The sequence below is a fragment of the Hippoglossus hippoglossus genome, chromosome 13 (assembly GCF_009819705.1).
Source record: "Hippoglossus hippoglossus isolate fHipHip1 chromosome 13, fHipHip1.pri, whole genome shotgun sequence".
NCBI lineage: Eukaryota > Metazoa > Chordata > Actinopteri > Pleuronectiformes > Pleuronectidae > Hippoglossus > Hippoglossus hippoglossus.
Window position 1 is genome coordinate 25375165 of NC_047163.1, and position 17687 is coordinate 25392851.

Consider the following 17687-nt stretch of genomic DNA (forward strand, 5'->3'; position numbering starts at 1 on the left):
CCACGAAACACGACGTCAGAGCTCAGCGTTCACCCCGGCGTCAAACTGCTTTCGCAGCATTCAAGAAGCTGTACTATGGCACCTGCAGAGACTTATGACTGGGAGTCCTCATGGTGGCCCTTGAACTATGCCAGTATAGTAGAAAAAAGAAGGTTTCTCAGTGCGGAGATGAAGTCCAATCCACAGAAACTAATCTAAAAAGGGTGCAGTTGGAGGCAATGTAACTTTGCATAATGAATAAATCCCTAAAATGGTAATGATTTGTTCAAAAATGACATTTTGTAGTAGAGCTGCACCATACTGACAGAACAATAATATTTATTTACATAATTTTACAAGTGTATATATATATATATATATATATATTATAAATATTTCTATCTATAAAAAGGAAACAAGCTGCATCACTTAGATACAAAGTGGAGGTGAAAAGAAAATGGATCTTGGATCTTAGAAAAAATAAACATTTCTTGAGCTTTGAACTTGATTGGCAGCCTTAAGTCTCTACATCCTGTCGGTCCTGTTGTGCATCATCGACATTATGACATAGATTGTTTTTAATGCAACAAAAATCCTTTTCAGCAGCTTCTGAAGCTGTGATGACGCTCACCTCTTCATGCTGTTTTAAGGTCTGCAGTGGTCCACAACACTCTGAGGTTTTTCTGTCATGTGAGCTCCAGTTTTTAGTTACAGACTGAAGTGACTTTAAATATCCTATTGTGTTAATTCTTAACACATGTAAACTGTGCTCGTGAGTACCATCTTTCAGCTGAGTGGATTTGACTTTAGCTCAAAATAACTACTTCATACATCATCTGGTAAAAAATAAATAAGATTTGATCTAAGATCAGATTTGCACTAGGTGTCAGATTGTCATCGTTGAGTTTACACGCGTTGTAAACTGCTGCTGAGTAAAGTGCAACCACCGCTGAGTGCCTGGATATTACATCATCCAATGAGCACCACAACTAGTCTACTACTTCCTGATGGGAAAACAGAGGGTACGGTGGGAACACCTTGAAATTGTTGTTTAATGACAACTATTTTGTCAGAATAACATTTCTAATTCATATATATTTCTAATTTAGGATATTTGTATTTAAAATAGGTCCACTGTCTATCAACTTAGACATTTCTTTTGATAATAACCCTTCATTTTGCTGTAAAGCTTAGCCTCTGACAGCGAGGATTGGATTATAAAAAATCTCAGAGGTTAAAAGGTCATCAGCCACACACCCTGGACCATTTCAGAGTGTTGGTGTGGGAGCTGAACAAAGTACTATAAAGCACTACTGCCCCCTGTGTGGGTGCACAAAAAACTGCACTCCAATAGCAACCCTATGTAAAGTACACACACATTCATACACACAAACAAAGCATATCATCATAAGTTCTGCTTGTTTGCTTGTATGTATGTTTCTGTGAGGAGAGGCACATCTCACACGATGTGTGTGCGTTTGTGCATCATGAGGGTCCAGGGCTAGTCAAGTCTTTTTGTGTCCCCCTGCTGGCGACGTGAGGGTAAATGTCTGTTCAGGAGCAGGAGTATGGTCGAGGTTGAGAATCCTTTGACTGGTTCTGTTTGTTCTGACCACCTCGGCTCAGCTGCTCGCTCAAGTCTTCCATGTCCATGTCCAGCATGTCCTCCTCGATGGGCGTCCCTACTGTGTCCTCACAGTACACACACTCCTAAACACATAAACAAAACCAATAATTAACATCTTTAATCGAACTATTGAAAAGAAAAAGCCTCTCAGAACTTCTCATGTTTTTGATCATTGAAAACATTCCTGTCTGTACACTGTGACATTTTGGCCCTTGATAGGAAAAAAAATTGCTGTGGACTCAATCATTAATATGGACTAAATGTTTTTGCAATCTGTCCAATATTGAGCGAAAGTTGTTATCGACAAGGTCTTTCCCTGTTTGCAGTTGTAATGCTTAGCTAAGCTAAACACACAGAAACCAATAAGGTATTATAAAACTTATCTCATCTAAGATTTTCAGTTTTGAACATTTTTATACCAAATGTGTTAAGGGACTCCTCAAACACAAAAGACCAGTGTGTGAGAACCGTGATGGAGTTAATGTGTGTGTGACTCTTACCTTAACATTGACAGCAGCAGGCAGACCTCCCCTCCTTATCCAGGGGTGTTCCTCCAGCAGCTCTCGTCGCTGGTCTGAGGAGAAATGGGGCTGGGTCTTCTGCATCTGCCTCAGTCGCTCCTTGTCTTCCCGCAGAACCTTCTGAATGTCCCTGTTCATCAGAAAAACACATACACTTCCATTTAGACACATTCATTATGTGTCCATCACACTCTTTTTTGCCTTTTTTGGACTAGTGCAGTGCCTGCTCTAAACCTGTCTGTTTGCTTGGCCTGTGGTAATGCTGGTTGCAGTTGTTATTCTGAAGCTGATAAGATGAACGCTTCTGGAGATATGCAAGCCACAAACAGGTATTTCTGGAATTATTAAATGGATGCAAAATAAAAGTGAACTTCAGTCAGGACTCACCTCGATGGCATCTGATATGACATCATGACCTTGTCGTCAGCATTAGCCATTAGCAGCCAGAGGGGCTCCTGGAGAACGTATTTGATTAAATGCTCTCCTTCCCCTTGCGTAGAGACTTTGGCCTGCGACTGGCACACTTCAGAGCCTTCTTTGCTCCTAGCCTTGTGTTTGGCCTTCGTCTTTGGGTCGTTTTCCAGGGAGTCAACGCTGCCAAAGTATTTGCTGGTGTGGCTGCTCCCTATACACAGTTTTAAAAAGGGGCAGGAAAAGAGTCAAAACTTGGCATTGCTAAAGTAACTACCAAACAGAAACTAGTAATATCATGACAATGCAGAAATAAAAGTAAAGCTTATGTCCGCTAATGTCTGCTGACCTGTTCTGCTGCCAGAGGCTCCGCTCGCTGAGGTACCACAGCCGTTGCAGCCCAAGCCCGATCCTGATCCCGATCCAGAGCCCGACCCAGAGCCCGATCGCGATCCTGATCCTGAGCCCATGGATTCAGACGTGGCTGATCCAGTGCCGGAGTGAGAGTCTTCCTGCTCCTGCAGCAGGATGTCCAGCAGGTCGCAGGACGAGGAGTTACCCTCACTGTGAGCCCCATCTCCTGGAGACTCCACCTGAGACACAAGGAGGAAAACCATAAGATAAAAACTATGACAGGCTTGAAGAGGAAATGTCGCTGTGTGTATGAGGGAGTGAAGCCTGTTCAAGTTCTGATGTTAAATCAAAGTTCATTTGGTTTGTTGTGTCTCTCACCTGTTGATGGTTAACCGTGCAGCCGTTCTTCTCCCCTACTGCCCTGGCTCCTGATGCTGCTGCTGTGCTGCTGCCCTGGCATCCAGCAGAGGCCGCTGTGCTGTCCTGGCATTCCATAGATCGCTGCCCCTCCTCCATGCTCAGAAGATTGAGCTGCAGAGGTGAGCTACACCGCGACTCAAACAGCGGTGGTGAAGCTGCTGGCTCCCGGTTCCCAGAGACCGGGGTGGAGGAGCGTGATGCCGCCCCTTCTCGAGACTCCACGGCTGGGACTTTCGGGGGCTCTGGGCCTAGGCTGTAGGAGAAAGGTTGCGCTGGATAAGGGGTTTGAGCGACAAACTGAGTCTGCATGGGGAAAGAAGGCTGGGCAGCGAAGGGCTGCTGGGCAGGGTAGGCAGTCTGAGGGGCCTGGAAAGGCTGCTGTGTAGTGTAGGCGGTCTGAGCCACTTGGAATGGCTGCTGGGGGGTAAAGGCAGTGTGCACAGGGAACGGCTGTTGGTTAGCAAAGGGGGGTTGTGTTTGCATGGTGTATGCTGTCTGCGGGGGCTGAAAGGGCTGCTGGGTAGTATACGCAGGTTGCGTTTGGGACTGCTCAAGAAAAAACGCTGGACTGGGAGCAGCCCCCAGCTGCCCTATTGGTCCTATTGGTCCTATTTGTCCTATTTGCGGAAAGAGGTAATTTGGCAGAACCAGAGCCACCACTGGTGTAACAATAGGAGTGGGGAACGGAGTGGCTGTGGGCGGGGCTTGAGTGCTCTGACCCTCTCCAAAGCCTGTGGAAAGTGATGGGTCAAGACGAGGGGGCTGAGGGGGGGCAGCGGGTGCTGGGGAGTAGAGCGGGTATGCAGGCACCATGGCAGGGTAGGAGACGCTGAAAGCTGACTGAGAGGCTTCCGACGGCGACCACGAGGTCTGGTTGAGTCCCTGGAGAGGGGGCCTGGGTTTGCGGTTAGACGCGGCGCTGTCTGACGAATCGGGATGCTTCATTCGTGGCTTCTTTGACTTCCTGCTGCGGTTGCCCTTCTTAGCGTTGGTCTCAGGTCTGGTGGTGCCATGTTTGACAGCCCCTCGAAGACCAGAGGATTCTGTCGTGACATATGGAGAAGTCAGACGGTTGTGTATGAACTGGAGACCAGAGTCAAAGGTTAACCTGGCAAAGAACTGGGTACGTACCCCTAATTCATATGTAGTGCAGCACATTTACTGTTAAAATCAGTCAATAATTTCTAAATATATACTGTGGACAGAACTGTCACTTAATTACTGAGCAAAATCCGTTATAGTTAAATGAAACCTTGCATACCTTCAGCGTTGGCTTGGCCTCTTTGCATGTGCAGATATTTGGAAGAGTCCTTCTGGAAGCTCCTGACGTTGCAGAGTTCTCTGCAGCGGCTGAGGAAGGCCTGCTCTTCTTTCTGTGTGTGTGCTGCCAGCACCTGCTTGGTCAGTCCCAGCCACTTGTAGGCTTCCATTTCCTGGCTTAGCGGAGACACCATGCTGACGGGCAGAGCTGGAGGCGCTGGGCTCTCTGCCATATCCTCGATTATCTCTGTAGAAAGAATTAGAGCCATTAACATCTGTCAAAGAGAGCTTATTATTGAATAAGATTGGATTGAACACGATTTCAGGTTTGTGTTCTACATGACTGTCTAAACCGGATTGGATGTAGAAGCTCACCAGACTCTGGCTGAGGCTTCTTGTCTCCCACATGAACAATGGTGCTACTGTAGCTGCACTGCGAGGTGATGGACACCACACTATCAGCCTTGCTGGGTAGAGTGAGGGGGGCCAGGGGGCCTCCTACCACTGCAGCGGCCCCAGATTGAGGCTTTTTAGGTGCTTTCATGTTTGACAGGCCGGGCTTGGCGTCCATCATCAAAGGATCTGGATGGTTAAAGACAGAGATCATCTGTTAGCCCTAAACCAAAGTTATTATAGTCAAACTCCTATCACTACATAAGGTGCACACAAGTTAAAGCAATCAACAACGAAAATGAACAACTCAAGGGTACTGACAAATTGGATCTTAGTGACATCCACATACCTGTGTTGGTATCCTGAGCCATTTGCATGGCTTCCTCTGAGCCCTTCTTGCCATCATCTGAGTTGGAGGAGGTGGTGTTCAAGGAGAACTCGTACTTCCTCTTCACAGTGATGGGGATGTTACAACTCTCCAGGTACCTGGGGGAGACATACATGGAGTTAATCAGAGAACACACACACACACACACACACGTGATCTTTTAACCAACATCTGTCATGTATCACAAGCAGGTCTTTACCTGATGACACTGTCGAGGCAGCTGATCTGCTGGTAGGAGCAAAGACTCTGGTCCTTGCAGGTGAAGTCCTCCGTGGCGGCTGCAGTACTGTCTCTGACCTGCAGATGGGGCGCAGAGTCCTTCAGACGCACTGGTGGACTCTTCTGAGCTGCTGGAGTGAAAGAGGGAGATAAAGAGAGGGATGAGAAAATGTCAACATTGATTTTTAATTCACTTCTTATCATATTTGATTTCTGAATCTGATCAGTCATTTGTTTTAGAACTGAAATATTATGAAATAAATCATTCACATTTGCAATTATTTTTTCCTTCGATGTTTAGTTTTAAATGATGAAATAACAACATAGGAATCAATCTTTTAAAACAGTTCTGGTGTTTAAGTTTTTTGGGATTTATAAATTTTAACTGGATTAATGTGATCAGCTTTGAGTCAAAGCAAGCACAAAATGGAAAAGTGTGGTGATATGACCTCACCATCAGTGGTCTTCTTCTGCTCATGTTTGCTTGGCAGTGATGAGGGGGAATGCAAGCAGACCTGGGAATCATGGTTCTTCTGCATGTGGACCCCTTTACAAATCTCCTGGAATGTCCTGGGCGGCTTGGCCTTGCCCGTCTCCTCCACTGCGATCCCCTGGGTCATGTTCCCGTTGCTCTCGCTGGACGAGCTGATGCTCACAAGTTGCTCGTGAGAACCGTTGCTGCCGTGGCTACCATAACCGCTGGAGCCTGTATTGTGGACCGGCTGAGGAGAGAAAAGATTGTTACAGAAAATGACAGAGCTTGAATGATAACATGTATTTCAGTGGGGGATTTAGTGAGATTTAGTGTGTGTGTCTCTGTGTGTGGATATGTACCTGGAGCAGCAGCCTGTTGATCTGTTCACCAATTTCCTGGATGTCCGAGTCCATGATCTTCCCTCCGTGGAAATCAGGCACTGCAAAAACGTCTTCATTCACAGGACCCCTAAAAACACACAGACACCTATGTCATCTGGTTTGTTGAAACTGAAATATATTCCAACACATCACAACCGATGCCAGTAACCTGTAACTACAACACCACATTGTGCACACTCACATCCGGACTTTGTGCCTGCCAATGATGAAGGAGACCTTGCGGCTCCAGGGGTTGACGAAGCTGGACCAGCTGGTGTCTAAGGTGATGTACTCTCCATTGCGTGCACAGAAACGGATGGAGGAGTGGTCGAAGGGCTGACCAGCACACTGAAGAACTGCAACGGAACGGGTGTGTGAGTATCAGAGTGCTGAGCGTCATAAACCAAGCAATTTTTTACTTGCCAAAATATGTCAGATGTCAAATAATTTAAATAACTACTGAACTGAACTTTAGAAAACAGACTCTAATGAGAAGACCAAGTGAATGAAAGAGGTTCTTACTCTTGCGGTGAACAGCCAGCATTAAGGGTCGATCACTTGGGTGCAGATTGAGCAGCAAAGGGGTCCCGATCAGGTCCTGGGGGAGGTAACCCAACAGAGGAACAGCCCTGATGGGGAAACAACCATAATTACTCTTTCTGACAAAGTAGGAAACTGCACTTAGGTTCACACAAGACACGACAGACCAGAAGTACAGTACTTCTGAAGGAATGATAGCACGTTCAACCCACTGACCTCTCATCCACATCCTGGAACACACAGTTAGGCGTGTGTGTGGTGGTGAAGATGCGCTTGTCAGGGGGGATTCTGGGAGCTGTGGAGAGAAAGACAGAGAGAGTTATTATTATTCATTCACACATTTTAACTTTGAATGGCTTGTAAATCAAGATTAGCTTCACTACCATCGGTCCGTATATCAAACTCATTACCACAAGAGGTCAAATTGAATAGAAATGTGCAACATCAACCCATTAATAAAATCAAAGTAGCTCATTTTAAACATTTACACTAAATATGTTTCTTTTGAAATGAGCGGTGTTATTACTTCATAATTTGATCCCAGGATTATAATTCACTATTAGAACTTTGCTACAATATTGCTGCAAATACTCAATATCAAATCAAAAATGTTTTTGCCCACCATGATTTGTTTCTTATGAATAATTTGTAGCACCATTCTGAATTATGCATAGTTTCCAGGTTATTACTATTATTTACAATTATTGCAGAGTTTAACAGAAGGCTCGCCATCTGTTCTACAACTGTACTGTATCTGTATGTAGCTGTTGCTTCAGAGAGCAGCCGACAGACAGAGCTCAAGCACTAAAGAAGTTAATCTCGTCATTTTATGCAACACACATGTACACACTTCGGAGTATTGTCAATGGATGAGTTGAATACAGAGGTAAACACAGCCATTGAGTCCAGTTTTGTATTTTCAGTAAATGATTTTCAGTGAATTTAGTGATGTGCCATAATATGTATTACATGAGTCATAATTATCAGTGCGTGTCAAAATGTCCACTCCATATGTCATATGACCGCATGTGTTTGTGGTTGTGGGACTCGCCTTCATATCCGGAGTGCACCCTTTCAGCCAGCAGGAGGCAGCAGAACTGTTCCTCAGCCAGCTCAGCGTCCTGGACTTTCATGCGGTAGGGAGTCATATGGAAGGGATAATACTGAAGATCCCCTTCACGCTCCTTACCTCCACTGAAACACACACACATAACACCCACAGCATTATAAAACAATTCACCATTGGTCCAAATTTGTACCAGTCTGCATAAAAACTGACAATTTAACTTTGTTGCATCAAAGAGCAGATAGAGAATAAAATAAGAATAAAATGAATTAAACTAAGCTTATTAAATCGTTAGCTCATTAGGTACCATTATGTATTGGATTTATTACATAGTCATGACTTATATTTCACCAATGAAGACAGACTACTAATGGTCACACGTCAACTTTGTTACTGTAACTATGTTCTTAAGGCAAATTAATTCTATTAAAACTCTTATTAAAATATATTTTCATAGTCATAGATCAAGTAAATGATGACAATGGATCCTGCAGAAAAATAATGCAGTCAAGCTGTTTATTTTTACAATTTAGCTCCAGTTCTAAAGCTCACAGCTGCTGACTTCCTCCCTGCTCACTGACCTCCTGCTACGACTCAGAGGAAACTATGGATTAGAGAAGCTGCTGTTACTGACCTGATGCGGCAGAAGAAGGACTTCTCCTGCATGCACTCCGTGGGAGACGACTCTAAATAAGTGACAGGGGACAAAGTGGGATGAGTGCATCACCCAATGCATGGACGAATTCATACTCCACACAGTTATGCAACTCAAGCGTGAAGACCACTAGGGAGAAAGCACTATAGATAACTTTCAATTTAAACAGGCAACTGCTGAGTCATCACTTAGACAACTGCTGTTAAAGTGAGACGACACAATCAACTACAGCACACGTAGTTAAGTCTAGTGGGTTAAAATGGCATTAAAAGGAAGAGTGACTGATATCATGTCCAGCTTAAAAGGTGAAAAAAAAAAAATCAATCAATATTCACTTGAGAATTGAAACAATGAATTCCAGGAAGTATGGAGTCCCTTTCTAAATTGATTCTAGACTGTAAATATGTGAATATTGCAGCTTGATTATAGTACACAATGTCCACTTATTCACTACAAGTCATTGGTGTGGCAGGTAGATATCAGCATGTTCAGTTTAAAGGCAGTGTTCTATGTTGCTTTTTCACAGTCCAGACAACAGTCTCAGTAATGACTTCAAATATGAAGCTTCTCAGAAGTCGGAGTTATCTCACAGCTTATGGGCTGGTTTGCATTTGACTTACGCACATGCACCAAATAAAGCCCTTACCAAATATGTGGCAGGTTTGAGTAGGCGTGAGGTCGATAATGTGTGATTAGGCATGTTAATGAAATATGTGATATGCGTGTATGAGCATGTGTGTGCATGGGGGGGGGGGGGGGGGGGGGGGGGGGGGGGGGGGTGTTACATGAGGAAAAATAGCACCCGTGGGTTGGGTGTTACACGTGTACCTCGAGGCAGATGGAAATCTAATACCTACATTCATAACGTCTGGTACCGTGTTACTCCAGTTTGTCACTTTACTAGAGTGAGATATGTTTTTTAAGTCTGTGAAAGAACTTAAGTTAAGTTATATGATTTTAGTTTTGAGGCTGGTACCTGCTCCAGTGCACATACTCCACGAGGGCAACCGATAGGGCGTGGTGAAGCTGTAGAACACGCTGACGTCCTGTGGCGTTAGGAACTCCACAAACTTGGCATTGTTGAACCGTTCCCGCTTGCAGTTCAAAATGGACGCCGCCTGGTCTGAGATGTAAACAATCTTTCCCGTGATGAGAGAGACGGCAACTGCAAATATATCCTAAAGGGGAAAAAGTCGAAAACAAACCCAATCTGTTAAGTGTCTTTTCATTTCAGGATGACCCAGATAACTTTTCTGTCTGGATCAAGTAAATAATTATTTTTTATCAAAAGCCAATTTTTGCCCTGCCCTCTAACTGGAGATTAGAGCTACTTACATTGTTTTTCATGGTGTATTCAGATGTGATGCGGTTGATTTCCTCAATGGTGTAGGATGATACATCAAACCCTGATGGCTGGCTGTCGTTGATCATCAGCATCTGGTAGTATTCCTCATTGGCTGCAAAACAAAAGTAGACATGGATCAATGGAAACATCAATTCACATTGTATGTGTTGAGTAAGATGCTTGCATCTCATTATTATGCAAGACTTTAATGCTACATCCACATCCAGAAATCAGGGAACATGATTCTGAATAGATGCCCCTGATTGGTCAAAATTCCTCAAAATATTTATTAAACTAAAGAAAAGATCATGATAGTGCATTTGTCAATCAATCACCAACACTGATGATGTGAATAAGTGCGTGATCATGTGCATGAAAAGAGAGGTAACTCTTACCTTTCACCTGTTTGACACATCGCAGCGCATACTTGAGCGTGTTGATGGTGCTGGACTTGCCCTTGCTCCTTTTCTCCGATGGCAAGTGCATCTTTAGCTCCTTGAGGGTCTTGAAAAGCTCCTTCTGAGTCTTAGCTTTGGCCGACTGTTCGCTGCTGCAGGGCGTACATGAGACAGATACACGTGTATCAAAATGAAAAGGTCTCATCAGCACTTTCACACTCTGGAGTGTGATGAGGAGGAGGGGTAGCTACTATATGGGGTATGCTAATTGTGCGTGTACACTGGGGTTGGGGCAATGTGAGAGGTGTACAAACCTGCAGCCGCTGGTTGATGGGTTGTCCTGCTCGGAGCTCACCAGACTGAAGGCGTTGGAGCTGCTAGGCGGCGACGGGCTGTGAGAGTTTGAGCTGGAACCAGAAACAACAGGTCATGTTATTTAAGAAGGTGTACAGAGAGACCCCTCAACAGAGCATTATGAAAGAACAGCTAGATTACCTGAAAACAACACATCAGACTAAACATATCAAGTGAGTCAAGGACCTGGTGTTATAGAGTGTGCTATAAAAATACCAGCTGTATTCTCTGAATAAATTAGACTACACAAATATGGAGAGTAGCTAACATGGAATAAATAACTGGGCCCAACACTTTTTTCCTGTATATGAAATCTGGAACAAGGACGACGGCTAAGGAAATAAATAAATGTGCATTTAACAGCTGATTTTGTTTGAAACACGTTTCATACATATAACTATTGATGATGCAGTGCAGGTCATCGATTATCTGTTACAAATCTTGTTATCGAGCAATTAAATATACTCACAACATAACAGAACCTCATAAAATAGTTCTTAAATTCATTGCTTGTGGTTTTAATGAGGTATTGATTCTATATTGATATTTGAGCTTCATGTTTGTGTCTATATCATACTGGACTGTATTTTGAAGACTTTCTAATGGAGCTCTCTATAAAAGGTGGAGAAAACATTAGTACTTGGTTGTGTAAAAGTAATTGAGCGGTTTTCTTCAAACAAGGGGTGAAAACATTAGTCAAACTGATAACATGGGGACATGCTATTAAAAGCCTGATATCACTGAATTTGGTTAAAGAGCAAAGACAAGGACCCCAGAAAATTAAAACTTACTACAAACAGAATAGAGAACTTGTTTCAAAATCATTCTGTCATCATCTACACAAGGTTTTATTTGAGCATCTGTTGATAAATCAGAAAATATTTTAGTTTTCACTTTTGAATGTGATTACAATTCAACTCTACATGAAACTGTGCCAAGAGTCATTGTGTTTTTGTTGACTGTCTCGTACTGAGGAACAAAACACCCACTGCTCCTCTCGGTCTGACAGTCACTGTTACTGCACAACAACAGTGACTCAGACCAACAATAACTCAGAAAAAATGGGCCTTCAATTATCTTTAATGAACCCTACTTCAGTGACAGAAATTGTCCGCTCCCCCTTTGTGATAGGTAAGTACTTCACTTACTACAAGATGTGTCCTCACCTCTTGTTGCTTGCTGATGACTCATGGAGGGCCGAATCCTTGCCATTGCCACTAGAGCTGCCCACAGATTCATTGCCATGGGAATCATTGCCGTGCGATTCGTTACCGTGGGATTCTGTCCCGCTCCCACTTGAGCCGCTCCCACCCATCTCTACATCTTCGTCTAAGGTTGGGCGCGACCGCTTCCTATCGTCGTGAGGGGAGCCTGCCGAGGCCGGGTGCTCATGGCTGCTGTCGCTCCCCTCGGAGGCCAAACCCAGCTGTGGTTCCAGCTTGACCCCATCCCGCCGCCCACAACCCTCATTGTAACTGTTGGCCATATGGTGAAGTTGGCTAATGGAGCCGCAGGGAGAGCCTGATTCTTCCTCCAGGTGAAAGCTGACCCTTTCCCGGTTCCGCTCTAGACTGTCTAGGGTTGAGTACAGATAGTGCTTTGGATCACTGTCCTCAGACATGGGATGGACCAATGGGCAAATGAGTGGCGATCAGGTCACCTTCAACATGGAAATGCTACGAAGAGTGTGGCACTGGGACGTAGATAGACTTGATGCCTCTGAAGGTTAGATGCAGTCTGAAGGAGGAAAATAAAACAGACACAGGGGAAATTACTTTGACAAACCGTTAACAATAAAGTGAACTTCTGTAAATGGAAGATAAAGAGTTGGTTCCAAAGTTAGACACAATCAATGGGCATTAAATGAAATCATCAAGTATGCAGTTTGACCACACTCAGTCAGTGCAGCCTTTGATCTCAGCCTTTTTTTTTAATGTCAGACATGAAGCAGCACAGATAAAGTGCTCTTGTTGTTGCACACACACACACAGCTGCTATCAAATCTTCAAAAAGTTAAATTTCTCAAAAGATTTTTTTCACAAGAGAGGTGGGTCTGCTGAAATGAAAATAACTCGGAAACAAACCCATTGACTTTCATCATGACTAATATGAATGTTGGAAAGACAAAATGCTTTGAAATCATTTGCGCTATTCAAGCCGTCTCTTTTCCCTGCAGCTGATGCCACTCACTCTCATCACAAATGAACTAATAGAACATTAGGAGAAAAAGACAGCTCTGCCTCTGCATCGCAAATTACAATATTATCATTAATGCCAAGGATGCAGGTCCCACAGAAGCAGCTGATAAACAGATGTGTTGCTGCATTGTTTGTGTTCACTTAAGTCTCAATCAAACAAACGTATCCCTATGTCACACAGTGCAGTGCCCCTGAATCAAGAAGGAATATCAAAAAATGTGACATTTACCATCTCAATGTATTAAGTAATTACATGAGCCACCTTACACAACGCCTGACAACTCCTAGTGAAATGAGGACCAACACTTCAGGCTGAATTTCACTGGTAACATCTGTGCAATAAATGAGCCCGATAAAAACACAAGAGGAAAGCAGAGTAGTTCCACAGTAAACAAAAGTAGTTCAGCCTATTTCAGGGTTTACACCACTTTACTAAAACTGCGGCGGTCCACTGAGCACAAGGTAACCCTCCTCTTGGCCTAAGCATCACATAATTCTTTGAAGATGATTTTAAACTACAATCACAACGAAAGGTTTGGTATAATTGCTGGAAAACTCACACACAACAGCCCAGTGTTCTTTAGCATGTTCGTGCATAGAGTGATGTTCAACAGTTTTCCCAGGCAGCCAAATACTGGAGGGGCCGATGAGGAAAAGACACACTTGTTGCTGAATCAGCAACATTGAAAAATTTTAAAACATGGATGAAGAAACAGTTCAACTTAGCAGTGGAAGTAAATTAATCCTTGAAATTCAATGCAAACTGTTCTTACAGGGTCCCTGACTATTCTTTTCATGACTGTGTGTCGATGTCAGAAAAATGAGGGAGGCCTTCAGCCTATAGCAACATAATGAGAAAGAAGACATTCTTTAAATAAGAGATTAAAGATTCAAATTTGTTTTTGATCCCTTTTTTTGACATCTGCCATTTTTTATTTGTTCTAGTGTAAAATTTTAGACATACCGAGACATTGAATTATGTAAATTTAAAGAACAGCTGGAAAAACTAAAGTGCCCTACAACTTTAAACTGGTGAATTATATCCATTTCAGCCCTGACTGGAAACACTGGCAACAGGGACGGGAGCCGAATCCAAAATATTTCACTGTTCTTCTACTGCGATCCAAGATCAGGTTGCAGCTCCTTTTCTACGTGTGTACATTCAGCAACATGTCTATTCTGCACTCTTTACATAAGCTGCTTTACATAACTTCTCTATATTTTACAATATATAAAAGGCAAAGATACTTATTACTCAGTCAGTTTACAGGAAACAGTGTTGAGTCTATGCAGCAGGGATTGAGGCCTTGAACAGCCAACAATAAATGCTTCAAAATATTATAAAACTAGGTTAACACGCTGGAAACTCTGCCACACACAAAATATAACAAGGTCGAAAAATGAAGAGGTTTGTTTTCGTGTTGGCATAATTTTAGTGAAAGAGCTGTGCCCTCAAAACTTATGCAAGCAGCCATGATATTGACTTGACAGTAAGATCTGTTCCATCCCATTCAGGTTCACTATCAGCACAAGCAAAACTGATGCATTTAACAAATATATGTTTTAAAATCCAAACAGAAGGAGGAACAGGAGTAAGATCTTACCAGAGAAACTTTCCTCATAAGGTTTTCCCCAACAATATACCAGAAGAAACTGATATGGGCAACGCCAGCATGCAACCCTCAGAAACAGAGCAGCAGAGTGACATAATGAAAAAGAACTCCAGCTTAAGCGCTTATACTACCAACACACTAGCACAGATCTGAGACATTATACAACCGCTGCTGCTCCAGTCACATGGATATGGAGCAGTGGCAGCCTTCTTTCATAAAACCACACGTTTTCACCTGTAACCAGCGAATGAGAGGAGCATTCTGTCATGAAATCTGACACTGAAATTACACAAACACAGACTAAGATTGGGTTTTTAAAATGCTACGGGGATTACCTGCAAAAACACACAGGGAAACATTAGTCCAGGGTTACATGAAGTCTGCAACACTACTCAACATGTAGTTGTATATTTTCTCATTATTTGTGTTTTCATATTCACCCATGTGAAGTCTACACAAGTATTTGTGTATTGAGAGGGGAGGGGCTCCTCCAACCAGAAGGTCGCCGGTTCGATCCTCAGTCTGAACCCCTCAATTGCCCCTCATAGATGTTGAATGCGCTTTTTATAAGTCGCTTTGGATAAAAGCGTCCGCCAAATGACATGCGATGTATTTGAATGAAAGTGACACACATGTCAGTAGTTGCCATTACACTACACCTCTCACTATGTTATTATTTTTAATGCTGTCATATGGGGGGGGTCAAAACCAGCATCAAGTCTCCCAGTGGTTATCTAATGAAGCTCCAGCAGCGACATTCAGATCAGTTATTTAACATCACAACACTAGATTAATGCGTCGACCTACAATCCACAGGTTGGTGAGTGTGTGTGTGTGTGTGTGTGTGTGTGTGTGTGAACAGAACGAGCTAGGAATAAAACCTATCAATCGATTCAAACAAATGTCATCTACGCGTAGATGACATTTGTCAAAAATGTGTCGAATTCAGTTAAACACAACAATTTCTGTTAATGGGAACAGACATCCCCCCCCCCCCATCGAGCTGCCATTGACCTGCTATCCAGAACCCGCACACACGTTGACCTGCATTCCACCGCACGGTACACTGACACAGTTAAGTAAAAGAAGAGGCAGCGGAGGAAAACCTGCCACGAAACGGCGACATGTTCCCCGCGGAGGAGCCGCAGCACTCGGGGACATTGTCCTCCCACAGGTGGAGAGAGAAACGGCGAAAGAGACATTATTTAGAAATATAAGCAGAAAAAGTAGAGCACGTCTGACAGCTGGCGCATGCGCAGTCTTCAGGTATGCAACTTAGTTGGTACACTCGGTTTTGCCTTAGTTCTCTCGAACCAGCGGCTGGAAGATAAAACACACCCACCTGCGCTGCGGAGGTGAGGGTCGTCTCTCCGGTGGAGCTCGGTGTCCGGTAAGCGTGGAGCGGTTCGACTGGTGAAGCGCTCGGTTTCTCATTAACTGTCCCAAGACGGGAGCCGCGCTGACAAGGTGGCCGCGGGACCCGCCCCTGCTCTCTCCGGCTCGGCCCCGCTGGCCAATCACAGAGCTCGCCGCGCGACCTCAATTCGGGCTCCTCCCCCGGCGCCCGCCGATTGGCCGCGAGCTGCGGGTCTCCATGGCGAAAGTGACGGAATCTCGGCGGCGCTCGCTCATTGGCCCGGAGCCCTGTCCGTCGTTTTACATAAACAAGGCAGTGGCTTCACGTGGAACACCGTGTTATGTGAATTGTGCCGCCAGACTGTGAATTATTGCGAATCCCAAACAACGTATCTAGTGTTGAAATTACATAAATGAGGAAAAAAAAAAAGAAGAGTGCAGACATGAGCAGGAATCGACATCCATGTTCAGCATCACTTCAGCGTCGGATTCTCATCAGCTCTCATGTACGCGATGCAAACAGTTACTGCTGTAGAAAGGAAAAGTCAGCCCGGCGAGTTGCGGAGTGTCCCATAGTGACATGGATTACACATATGTCAGTTCTAACATACATGACTGCTGAACAGCTGCAGAGGGAGAGTAAGAATGAGCAGGCGTGTTCTCTCCATGGTCACATGCACCGCACGCTGCCACTTTTCTCCGGGAAGAAGAACCCATGGAACTTCTCTTGGATTTGTTATTCAAGAGAAAATAGATCAATGATACAATCATAGCTGATTTAGAGACATTAACCCTTGTGTGGTGTTCGGGTCTGTGGGACCCGTTTTCAATGTTTGCTAAAAGAAAAATGATGCGATTAATAATTTTTCCAACTTGAGACTCATTGGCCTTGGCTCATTTTCTGTGATGAACATATAAAAGAACATATTTTCAGTGACTGTACACTGTACACCCCCGCTACACATTTACATTACATATGTGGTGTTCGGGTCCACTGGACCCAGGGGTAAGAAAAGTGTGGAAACTGTACATTTCAAGCACTTCTGCTCCCTCATTCCTGCACATTTACCCTCTGTCTTGTGGGAAACATTCTATATTTTCTCTCACACTATCCCAGCTGCAAATCGGGGGCGGGATACAACAAATACATAGCTTTGACTGTGTGGCTCCTTATCACAATCCATGAAGATGGTGAAAAGATACTCTGCTCAGAGGGCCTTAGAAATGATTTTTGAAGAGAGAGAAGCTTTGGAAGACAATGAAGAGGAAGAGTTTTCAGAATATGAAGATCATATTTCTGTCAATTCAGAGTCTGACAGTGAGTTTGAAGAAGAGGATGAGAATGACCTTCAGCCAGCTCCAAGAAAAGCCCGTCCGCAGCCAGGCCCAGGACCCGCCCGTCAGCAGCCAGACACAGGACCCGCCCGTCAGCAGCCAGCAAGTGGAGAAATACGGATGTCAACAAATTATAAAATTGAACTTTTTGCCCAAGGAATGAGCCACCCCACATGGCTACCAATGTAATAAGGATGCAACCAGTGCCAAGATGGATAGCGGTCACTCATGTGCAGGACATCAAGTCTTCTTTTGAACTTTTCCTCCTGGATTCCATCCAGAAAATCATTCTGGATTTCACTAATTTGGAGGGACAGCGTGTTTTTGGAGAGAGGTGGAATGAGATGGACCAAACCCATTTATTTGCATACTTTGGGGTTCTTATCCTTGCTGGAGTTTT

At 44.0% G+C, this 17687-nt stretch overlaps 1 protein-coding gene across 3 annotated transcripts; it reads right to left on the reverse strand.

Moving 5' to 3' along the window:
* Positions 1-1157: 1157 nt before the first annotated feature.
* On the reverse strand, positions 1158-16074 carry LOC117772850 (period circadian protein homolog 2-like). Of its 3 annotated transcripts, none has more exons than XM_034604384.1 (22): positions 15944-16074; positions 11952-12527; positions 10746-10838; positions 10429-10583; positions 10024-10145; positions 9665-9866; positions 8668-8719; positions 8019-8161; positions 7184-7262; positions 6950-7056; positions 6630-6783; positions 6407-6515; positions 6027-6294; positions 5553-5712; positions 5315-5451; positions 4948-5154; positions 4574-4819; positions 3271-4355; positions 2888-3131; positions 2515-2752; positions 2107-2257; positions 1158-1689 (listed from the first exon to the last, which is right to left on the reverse strand). In XM_034604384.1, exons 2-22 carry the CDS (start codon positions 12404-12406, stop codon positions 1534-1536), a joined length of 4563 nt encoding a protein of 1520 aa, XP_034460275.1. In that variant the 5' UTR covers positions 12407-12527; positions 15944-16074; the 3' UTR covers positions 1158-1533. The 3 variants fall into 3 exon arrangements, with proteins under 3 accessions (XP_034460275.1, XP_034460274.1, XP_034460276.1); XM_034604383.1 differs by having other exon boundaries at positions 11952-12522; positions 15939-16074; XM_034604385.1 differs by lacking the exon at positions 1158-1689 and adding an exon at positions 1911-1945 and having other exon boundaries at positions 2075-2257; positions 11952-12522; positions 15939-16074.
* Positions 16075-17687: the final 1613 nt, after the last annotated feature.